This window comes from Parasteatoda tepidariorum, chromosome 6, assembly GCF_982258835.1.
Source record: "Parasteatoda tepidariorum strain Cologne lab strain chromosome 6, Ptep-v5.0, whole genome shotgun sequence".
In the NCBI taxonomy this organism is placed as follows: Eukaryota; Metazoa; Arthropoda; class Arachnida; order Araneae; family Theridiidae; genus Parasteatoda; species Parasteatoda tepidariorum.
The window spans coordinates 12,826,869-12,839,015 of NC_141760.1; the positions used below are offsets into that span (position 1 = coordinate 12,826,869).

General features: G+C 29.8%; 1 protein-coding gene across 2 annotated transcripts in view; it reads left to right on the forward strand.

The window, feature by feature from the left end:
- The window catches only part of dyl (transmembrane protein dusky-like), a 48,204-nt gene extending 36,405 nt beyond the window's left edge, over positions 1 to 11,799 (forward strand). For both annotated transcript variants that reach the window (XM_016067614.5, XM_016067615.4), the window contains exon 3: positions 8,608 to 11,799. In XM_016067614.5, coding sequence (XP_015923100.1) covers positions 8,608 to 10,206 — 1,599 coding nt within the window. In that variant the 3' untranslated portion in view covers positions 10,207 to 11,799. The remainder of the gene's footprint in view (positions 1 to 8,607) is intronic.
- Positions 11,800 to 12,147: the final 348 nt, after the last annotated feature.

A 12,147-nucleotide genomic window follows, 5' to 3' on the forward strand; every position in this document is an offset into this window, starting at 1 on the left:
ATTGCGAACAGAGATTGTTTCTCATGAATACAGAGTGAGCAAACATTATTTTTAAAATAGTAAGAGCTTCTGAGATTATAAAAAATATAAAAAAGTATAGATCATTTATAACAAATTATTATTATCAACAAATATTGTAAAAAAGTATCTAAATAGAGATGTTACAGATACTGCTCTGAAATTGAAAAATAGTCAGGATTTCAAGGAATGCAAAATTAGATCAAAAATTTATTTATTAGCTATAGCAAAATAGCAGTAGCAACAAGAACTGTAAAACAGGTATTTAAATGGAGAGACTACAAGATTCATAGGCTATAAGAGTAGAAGCTTCTGAAATCATAAAATTATAAAGAGATTAATTATTATTACTTAAATGGTAGAAAAAACAAAGATTGTAAAAAACTGCAATAGTGAAAGAGTTATACGTCTAAAATATTAAAGGTCTTTGTAAATACAATAAAAAAGTAGTAGTGTAAAATATTTAAATTTAAATTATGAAATAATACTATCATTATTAAAATCGAACAATGATTTTAAAATTTTAATGAAAGTAACAGACTAAAAGCTTAAAAATTGTAATTTTAAACTCTAAGTTAAATATATAAAGTCAATTTTTTATTTCAAGTAATGATTTAAAGATTTTTATTTAAAATAAAAATGTTTGATTTTAAAGTTCATTTTAGTCTTTCGAAATCTTAAATAAAAAGTACTAAAATTAGCTTTCGTTAAAATTCAAATGTTTAAACCAAACAATGTCTTAAAAGTTCGTAGTTGTTCACTACTCATATATGATGCAAGCTATTTAAACATAAGCTAAAGGACCATGCATCTGAGAAACATGTTTCTTATTCAACATTATCTTATGTTTCTTTTGTTTGACCCGGACGCAATCTATACACGCCTACCTCGACAGATACCCCTGCTTTGATTTGAACGCGACTACTTCGATAGATGGTTCACATTAAACAGTTGTCTTGCTATTTGAGACTGCGAAATTGTTCTCACCACGCTGTTGCTACTTAGTCTCGATCACACACAACGTCGGGTTGTATTCACTCGACTGCTAATGGTAAAACAGAAGTGACCACGATCGTGTACTTAATACAGCTCTCACGTCCAGCACTCAAAGTCCGGTGATCCTAATACAGCTCTCCAGGCTTCTTACAAAACAGCAATGAATCAACTAGTTGTATCCGTTCATCGAATTCTATCACTGATAAAATTCTGGTGGGCTAGTACTACAGCGTGTCTACCTCTTCTATTATTCAACTCCAATTCACTAATATATAAGACATGCTAACTCGATTCTGCCTGGAGGTACCTCTAGATGGATGAAGGTTGACATTATAGATAGTACTCATCCTCCAATATTAAAATATGTTAATCAATTTGTTGGGGTTTCATACGAATTGCTTAACATTCGATGCAAACATTATCACAAATATGTTAATCAATGTGCTAATTTTTCGATTGAACTGCTAACAATTTGATACAAATGCATGCAATTTGCCCCGAATATGATAAGCAACATGTTAATTTTGTCAACAAGCTGATGAAACACAAACACATGAAACGTATCAATTATATATTAAGTAATTTTAATCAATAATGCGAAGTTTTGTAATGAACAATAAAACTGTCTCCTTTTACAACTATATCGTAATGATTTTAATTTTTTTAAATTGAGCGTATATGAAAACATAGGAAATTGTGGGAAATTATATAAAGATATATGATATTATATGAAATTTTAACATTGAACATAATTAAAATTCGTTGTGAACATTGGATAATTTTTCCCCGACGAAGTCCCTCGTAAAGTGTTTTTCAGGGACAAATCGTACTTGGTGCAGTGCGTAATCCTTCAGAATGACGATAGTAGTTGAGGCTTGTTTGAATTACGCTCGTCTTGCTATAATGCCACTACATACCCTCCAACTGCTACGGAATTTCCGTAGTTTCAGAAATCTTCTTTTCAGACGGTAGCAAAATTAATGTCTTAATATTTAAAAAAAATTAATTTTAGCGTAACTTGTCCACTATTACTTATAAAAGTGCAGGCCATATGGCTAGATTCTTAAGTTCTGATAAAAGTTTTATGAGAGATCCATTTGTTTAAAAATTTCTACTTTGGTTCGCTACCACTAGAAAGAATTATTTTCAAAATCCTCATAAGTTGGAGGGTATGCCACTAATTCGCATATATATTTCACAAAATTGCTTGAAATTAGCCAAGATTAGAGAGAAGGGCGGGTCTCGCAAGTGATTGGCAATCATGTACGTTTATATTGAGACTTCGGCCCATTAATCGTCAATAAACTCTAGACCGAATGGGATGTTAGAAGCAGATGCTCTTGCTGCTCTTTTCTCTTCTGGATTCTCCTCTGGAATAGAACAAAAAATTTTTTGTTTAAATCCTTGTTTTATGCTCATAAATCTATAATTGCAGAAAAATCCATTAGCCTAAATAATACACATATGTACGGAATCGACTAGAGGTCATCTATGAAATTGAATTCATTTTCTCCGCCAATTTTTTATGCCAAATAACAGTTACCTGACCTTAAAAATAAGTTCACGTGTCGATAAAATCTGTCGTGTGAACTTTTACTCCTATCTAAAATACAAATCTCATGGAGATCATCTCACGCATTCTAAACTAGCGTGCTTACCTTTCTCAGAAAAGTAATTTTATTAGGAAAAAAAATAAGAATAATTTTCTTTTTATCTTACAAATGTAATAAAAGTTTTATTTATTTATTTACTTCGAATTAATGTCAATTTGACGCAACATGCACGACACAATTCGAAAAGTGAGAAAAATTGATAAGAAGCAGTTTTTCTTATCTAAAAGTCCTACGAAATCTGGGCTTAATGAAAACGAATTGATGTTTGTGATTTGAATTTTGTTATGCATAAATCCACTTACATTTACAAAAGAGGACGCCAAAATCAAATCAGTCTCTTCTTTCGAGCGGTAAATTTGTTTTGAATTTGAAACGTGATTTTATACGCTAAAAATAACTTTAGTAAATTACTTTTTAAAAATGTTAGTTAGCACTATGTTTTATCTGTAATATAATGGAAAAAGAATATGTATGTGTTTTTCTTTGAATCTTCAGAGCCATTTGCGCAGAAATTCGAATGATGGGTATTTGAGGGAATTTTAGCTCTTGCTCCTTAAATTGGTTCAAAACTTTTACTAAGTCTGTGAGGGTTTTTTCTCATTGGCCTAAAGCTGCCTTCCGAAGGCTCCATCGCAAAATAAAATTATGCTTTTTTTGCGAATAATATGCTATTTTTATAACTGCTGTGACTTTTTGGAACTATTACCCATGACTGTTGGGTCAAGTTTAGCCTATCTAATATTAATATATATATATATATATATATATATATATATATATATATATATATATATATATATATATATATATATATATATATATATATATATATATATATATATATATATATATATAAGAGAAGAAGAAAAAATAAAAATATTTTTTTTATGCATCTTAAAAAAAAACATTAAAATTCCAGAAAAGAAATAAAGAAAAAAACATATAGCCTCTTCATCAGCTCACTCGGTTATATCCGCAAAAAAGAGTGCTTTCTAATATTGTATTAATTTAGACAGAGCGAAATATCTGGAATTTTAATACTTTTTTGGGGGATACATAAAAAATTTTTCTAAATGTTTCGTTTTTTAAAAATAATTTTATTTCTATAATTTTTCTTCTTTTCTTTTAATTAACCTTTATCATTTTCCATGTTTTCTCAATATTTAAACTTATGAGTTATTTTATTTCTACAACATGATGCTATAAAATCAATTATAATAACACTGTATTGTAATCTTATGATTTCGTAGAGTAGAAAATTTTCATGAAAACAGAATAGTAATGCAGTTTTCAGAAACTACAGGTTTCAAACAATAAGAGGCTCTTAAGTACTCCATCACTATTCTAAAATATTTTACTCCAAAAAAAAAAAGAGTCATGTTTTGTTTACTCATTTCAAAATAACGATTTAAAAAATTTTTATAAACAACAACATTAATCATTTTATTGAATTCCAGTTTTATAAATGTTTTATTATAACCATTTTCGTGAAGTAATGCTTCCTTAAAGTATCTATATATCAATGTCATCGATTCACCAACAGGTTCGTAATCTTTCCAACTAAAAAATACATTTATCATAAATCAGGCCAAATGTTGAATTCTCTCTATTTTTGTAAATGAATACGGGTTGAGAATCGGGATACGTATTTAATCATATCATTTTTTGGGTCACAAAAAAATGATACCCGCATTTCCTACTTGGTTACATTTTTTGAGTCATGGTTAATTATTTTATGCGTATATTTTTTTTTCTAAAAAAGAAAACAAAGCAATTATTACATTTTCCGTTTATTTAAAACTAATATGTTTTTTTTTAATGATGCATTAATTTTAGATTTTTTAAAGCAATCTTTGTTGAAAATTTCGATAAATTAATAAATTTGCTTAAAAACTAAGAATAGCTGAAATAAAATCAATTTTTTTTACCAAATCGTTTTTTTTTACAAATAAAAATAATATTCTTTTTAAGGGTCTGTATAAATTAAATGACCTTTTAATTAATGAAAAGGGTCTTTAAATATCTTTAAAGAGTCTTTTGAACCAGTAGTTTATTATTTATTAATTAAGCACTGATTCAGTCCTTAATGCAGGAGAAAGAAAATAGTTTTTATTTTGAAATTTAATATTTTATACTTTTAAAAATTTTATGATATTTAATATTTTATGCTTTTATACTTTTAAAATTATAAATATTTGAAAATGCTAGAAAATAAGATGTATGAAACTTCTTGATAGAACATATTTTAGAAATTGTTCAAGAGAAATTTTAAACAATATAAGCAAGCAAATGATACATTTGAAGCATTATTTTTCGATTAAATTACATTAAAAAATGTAATTAGAGTTAATTTAAACTATATTACTCAGGAATAACTATTTTACCTATTAATACCCAATTATCAATTTTCAAATAATATTTTGTCTTAATTACTCTCTAAAAAAATTCTTTTTTTAAAAAGAAATAATTGAATTTATAGAAATTTTAAAACGTAGCTGAAGCTGATAAAAAAAATTAAAAAATATTAACTTTTGTAAGGTTTAACACAAAGAACTGCTCTTACAATCGTATCGCTTATGATATTTACTGCCTACAAATAAAGGCTTAGCATGTAACTTAACATATACTTAACTTATAAGGCATAACAATCTTAACTAAAAAGTAAAAAAATCTTATAATCCTAAAGTTATATCTTTTGCAGTCGAAATAGATCAAAATTTGATTAATATTTAAAAAAAATAATATTTAAAAAAAATTTTATTGCTGAAAATGAAAATTTTGTTGATTGCAGTAGTGTAGTGCAAAGTTTTTGAACTATAAATTAATTTCTTTACCGTACCAATGGTACAAAATATTTAAAATTGAATATTTATAGTGAAGTAAAAAAAATATGAGGTAAATGTGTCATACTTATATTAAACATTTTGAATTTAATATTGATAATTTTGTGTCGCTGACAAAAGATATTAACTTATAATTTTAACATTTTACTATACTTGATGAATGCTAAATACACACTCAATTTTAAAACTCACTTCACCAAAAATTATTAAATTCAAAACACAATTTTTGACATTAATTTTTTTTTATCGCTTAATTTTCTTTTAAAAAAATCGAAAAGTTAATGAATTTTAAGGTGCTAATGCTTTTTCATCATTTCAAATTTTGAGCGGTCGAATAGTTTCTGAAAAAATGAAAGTTTATAAATTCTGCTTCATGTATCAATCGCAATATATTTCCTCAAATCTTATTTACTACTTTAACGCAGGAACTCGTTGGAATTTTAAACCAAAATTTATATAAAACTTTTCGAATTGCTTTTAATCGATGTTTACTTATTTATTTTGAGAGGATAAATAATAAACTCAATTGGGTTCGAAAGTTTAGAAATTTGACTAAAAAGAATCGAATAGATGTTTAACTTACCAAAAATATCTGTTTTAGAAGTTCGATAAGAATTTTAAGTCTTTATAATATTATTGATATGCTTTCTTATTCAGGCAAAATATTCATAATTCAAACTTTTCCTAGAAAGATTTTTCTGTCAATTTGTGGATATTTAAAAATGCAAACTAAAAATTAAGAAAAGATTACGAAAAGTTACTTTTTATTTAACATATTAATAATTTAAACAAAAAAAAAACTTGTAAATCTTAAAACTATAGTTGTTTCCTTATATTTTTCAGACAGTATAATAAAAATAACTGTTGTTAAATGATGGTCAATAAAAAAGATTAGGCACTTCAAAGCAAGGCTTCTAAAAATTAAGCAAAATTGTTTAGAAACAAATATAGTCGAATTTGAAAACCCCATGTACTCATTATTGTGTATAATACCAGGCGGGAAAAGACAATTAATTATTTTTTAGCAAGCTTCACAGTCTCAAACACTACACAAAATGTTCCTATTTTGAGAAATTTGTTGTTTGAACGAAAGTAGGCATAGTCACAAAAATGTGTACATTCTTATGTTTTGAGCTTGTCTCTATAATCAACAATGAGTGCACGTGGTTTTCAAAACTTAGTATATCTATTGTTAAGTTAACTTTATATGGAATAATATTTGTTCCATTTTAACCTATATTTAAGCTTTAGTAACGTTTCTTTATTTAACCTTGTGTAAACATTGCGATGGATGTTCACTTTCAATGGCATAAAGAACTAAAGTAAATCCTTTCCTGATTTAACTTTTCTTTAAATCCGTTTTGCTTCTGTCTTTAAATAAGTTGTTTTTATGGCCGCAAACAATGCCATTGCCAAGGTAGTCAAGTGGCGCTTTAACCTTTATAGAACAATAGCCTTCTTGTTCAAAAAAGATCCACGACATTCTAAAAGAACCCTATACTCTAGATCGAAATCTCTTTGGGTGCAAGCGATTGTTTACATTCTATCCTTTCTTCTTTTATTGGAGACTATGTTTAAGTCCCAAAACTTTGCCACGCACTAATGGCTCTTGACATAAGTCATAATTATGTCTCCAAAAAGATTCTTATTAAGAACACAAAGTGACAATCAAAAGTGCGCCAACAATTGAATCTCATTATGAGAGCTGTCGTTTTTCTTGGCGAAGATCAAAACCCTGTAGCAATAGGTGAAGAAACTCTTTAAAAATTAGGTCAGTAGAACGAGAAAGGATCTTGTAGTAGTTGTTCCATAAAAGAGCAGACGGATGTTCACTCAACTCAACTCGCATCCTTGAAAATGGTGTGGAATATCACTGCCAAGGCCGATCCACCGTTTTTTTTATACTTTTTGTATACTACTAATTAATATAGAATATTTTTTATTAGTTCTTTAATCGTTGTTATTGCGTGTTGATAAAATAAGAAACAGTTAATTCTGTGAAATTGAACGCGACTTAAATATAATTTTGATTAATGTCGTTTGATTATTGTTAAGATTAGATTTGTTCCGAATGGTTCTATTCATTTAGACGTGGTAAATTTTTTGAGTCGCAATTTAAAAACTTTAACATTTTTAATTTGAATTTAATTAAATATGGCGTCATAAAGAAAAATAATTAACTTTAAATAAACGATTATCCAAGCAATTTTCATGATTATTATTTTTTTGTTACTAGAAAAATTCAACGTCCTGCAATTGTATACAACAAATAAATATTAAAAGTAATTCAAGAGTAAAAATCAAGAGTTTAAAGCTAAAGTAAAGTAATTAAAGAGAAAAGGAAGAATTCAAGACTTGAAAATTTTACACAAGTGTAATAGAATTATAAAATTTATTTCGCTCTTAAACAAATAATGAATTAAAACTAATTAAAACATACAGTTTTAGTTGTTGTGGTTATTGTTTTTTTGTTCATAAAATACACTGATAACAATAAACAAGAACTTTTAAATAGTTCGTTCTGAAAAGTTATAATATAAATCTTAACTATGCAGAATACTTCAAGATTAACTTCTCGATTAACTTCTCCAAGATTAATATCAGAACTCTAGAAGAATACTCCAAGATTAACTTCAAAATTAAACTCCCCGTGCGATTCTGAATAACTTCTAAAGGACTTTTATTAATTTTAAATTTAAGGTATCTGAAATCAGTACTGCCCTGGAGTAGCTGCCACATTATTATGAAATAATTGTCACGAGTGTTATGTAAGCAACGTAGAATAAAATTATTATGTAAAAGGAAATATAATTACCCTACCCATAAGCTACATGAGAGAGGGATTAGAGTCGTACAGACATATTTTAAAAATCTAATAACAAACAAAAAACAAAAATTAATTAATGATTATCAGCAAAAAAGAATTAGATTTCGATTAATGGAAAACACATTAAAATCTTTTGAGGACTGATTTCAATGATTTCAAGGGTCAGAAACTATAACTATCTGAAAAACAACTATATCATAAGTGGTACTCTGAAAACAATAATTATAACAAGCTTAGTTTTATTTACATTATTATCAGCCTAAATAGTATTATTATCATCGCAGTTAATTTTCCCTTATTTTATATGCAGGTTTTGGCCAAAGAAATAGACAGTGCTCAAGATCTACAACAGGAAGAATCTGTTAATCTTCCTGCCGAACACAGAGGGGACTATGGGGGAGAGTTTGGAGGAAATGGCTTGGTACCAGGACATGGCCATGATCCATGGCCAGGTGGCAGACCAGACATGGCCCAAATCAAAGCCCTCAACGTTAAATGCGAGAAAAATCACATGAAAGTATACATCGAGTTCGACCGACCCTTTTATGGAATGATCTTCAGCAAAGGCCACTACAGTGATTCAAAATGTGTTCATCTCCCTCCCGGCACCGGACATCTCGAAGCTAAATTCGACATTTTCTTGGGAGGGTGCGGCATGACAAGTAGCCAAAGTAACGGTTATAACTTACCCGCTGAACAGAGCACAGGCTTGTTCATAGAGAACACCATCATTGTTCAATATGATCCACAAGTGCAGGAAATTTGGGATCAGGCCAGACGACTTAGATGCACATGGTATGATTACTACGAAAAAGCTGTTACTTTTCGACCTTTCCAAGTCGACATGTTGGACGCAGTAACAGCCAATTTTCTTGGAGACAACATTCAATGTTGGATGCAAATCCAAGTTGGTAAGGGACCCTGGGCGAGCGAAGTGGCTGGAATCGTAAAAATTGGTCAAACTATGACAATGGTACTAGCCATTAAGGATGAAGAGAATAAATTCGACATGCTGGTCAGAAACTGTATTGCCCATGACGGTCACCACCAGCCTATTCAACTGGTGGACGAATATGGCTGCGTCCAAAGACCAAAAATCATGAGTCCCTTCCAAAAGGTTAAGAACTTTGGATCATCGGCTTCAGTGGTATCGTTCGCTTACTTCCAAGCATTCAAATTCCCCGATTCAATGAATGTGCACTTCCAATGTGTAATTCAAGTTTGTAGATATGAATGTCCAGTACCGCAATGCGCAGGTGATCTTGGTGCTGGATACTTACCAGCACCACGCGATCCTTCTTACACGGAAAACAAAGTAGTATCTTATTCCGGACCTGAAGGTCATCCGGATTCTAATCATCAAGCACTTTTAGGAGCAACTGATCATGATGGATCCCTTGGACACGGATCACTTGACCATCATGGAGATCCTTCCCTTGTTGGAAATAAGGACTATGCTCCTGTCTTCTTCAATCGTCAAGGAGAGCAAGTACCTGCTAAAGGTAACAATGTTCATATAGGCAGTGGTTATGGGGTAGCAGGTACTGGCGGTACACCGAGGGCTCTTAAAGATCACAACAGGAAAAGACGTCAAACGAAAGAACAGATGACGGATATTTCGACACAGAAGGTCATTCAGGTCGTGGCACCTGGTGACGTAGCCTTCAGCTTGCCAAGCGACGAAAAAGAAACAGTGGTATATGCCAGCAGAGCTGAAGGTGAGGGCGTATGCATGTCCATCCCCAGTTTTGCCGTAGGACTAGTTTTCCTGTTGCTTCTACTTGCCATATCTACTCTCGTGGCAGGATTCCTGTTCATGAGGGTCAAGCACCTAACAGCAAAAGAAGATAACTCTATTTCGTACGACAACACAGAGTTTTTAAAGGTAGCAGTGCCAATGGTTCACTAACGCTCAAACTGTTTGCTTTAACATTTAGAAAGATAGTCACTTGTTGGAAGCAGGTAAATGATTGAACTAATATTGTAGGTGCTACACTACCTCGGTATTCAAGTTAACTGTTTATAATTTAAAAAGTTGTGTGAGTTTTACGTCTAAACCGTTAAAAACGAGGTGATTGTTTTTGTTCGCATATATATCCAGTGATTTCACCTCCTGGTCCAAATATTTATGTTTATTTATTGACTTGGTGAATCGATTGGATATCTGAAAGTATCCTGCATTCATTTCAATTTCAAAAAACTCTTTTTACATATTTCCTTTAAAAGGAAAGTTCAAAAACATTTCTAAACCAGCACTCGTTTTCTTTTGTTCGTGGTCTTCAAACTCATATGGCTTAACTTCTTAAAGTCCTGGATGGGGAAAATAGTTAGGTAAGTGCCTCGTGATATTTTAGGGAAACTGCACTGCACAAACTCCTGCACATAGTCTGTATTCTTAAATTTTTCCTTTTTATTTTTTACGACATTCTGCAAAAAAATATTAAAATAAATTTTTTAATTAATTGCTCTATTTGCTTAGCCAACAGGATTTATAAACCATTTTCTTTATGAATCTTAGATTATCATATTTCTACCTACTATTTTTTCATAAATCTAAAAGAAAAAATTGATAATCTTGATCAGATTTTTAGTTTAGTATACGTAGCATATATTCGTAATATATTTTCGTACATCTTATATATGAAATACTCATTTTTCACGATCATTTTAAAATAACTATGTAGGATTTAAAGTTTTAATTTTAAAATAACTGATAAGCTTCTGATGTATGTGAAAATCAGGACAAAAACGAGTTAATTTCCAGCAAAGGTACACTAGCGCCCTGGAGGCTTTGGTGACATTTTTAAATATAGTTTGAAATAGATTTTTTAATTTATATATTATTTCATTTTCAACCTCTTCTCAAAAGCTCTTAAGTCTCAACAAGAGTTTTAGTCTTACAGAAAATATAAATGGTGCGAGCTCTTAAAAATATTTATTAACTGATGAACTCGGCGGTAAAAAGTGGTAGCCCGCATTTTAGAGATATAAAGATTTTTCTGTCTCAGATACTACAGAGATGTATTATTGCTTATGAAAGTGAACCAGCACTGTTATCAATAGCTTCTTATTTTGGCCGAGACTCAGAGGAAATAAAAGCTCTTATTAGATATCATAATTTAGTGAAAAGAACTGAAATTTCGTAAGATGTGTGTTATCACTTTTTACACTCGATATCACCCAATTATAAAGAGATGAAAAGAAGTACTCTTAATGTCCAAAACAGTCACTTTTTTAAAAAATATATTTATATTTCGATGTATATTTAAGAACATTGTTATGTGTGTCCTCACGTGAAGCTGTTGATGTTTTTTGTAAATTATTTATCTGTTTTTCTCTTATGAACAAATGCAAGAAATAATTTTTTCTTATTTGTGTTTTTCAAAAGCATGTTTTTATGAAAATTCGATTTCGCTGCAGCGAAATAAAGTTTCTCGGTAAAATACCGAGAATTTTGTACATATGTATTTTTTGTTAAATTTATTAAAGGAATGAGAAACTATTTTATGATTTTCAATTAATTTAAACGTTTTCTACATTAACATGCATTTAAAAATCTATTGTAAATGGTTTGTAGCCTTTCCAAACTAAATCCAGTTTCGAAACATCCTCAACCAGTTTCCAAACCAGTTCAACAGAGTTCTAACTTTTCCAATGCAATTTAAAAATAAGCCCATGCATTTAAATGATGGATTGGGAAAAAAGAATCGAAATATATTTCGGTTTCGATTGTAAACATCTTAACCAATTTCCAAACTATATCAGCCAGTTCATCAATGTTCTAATTTTTTAACGCAATTTTAACGTAATCCAATGCATTTAAATTCCGGATTAGAAAGACAAAATCGAA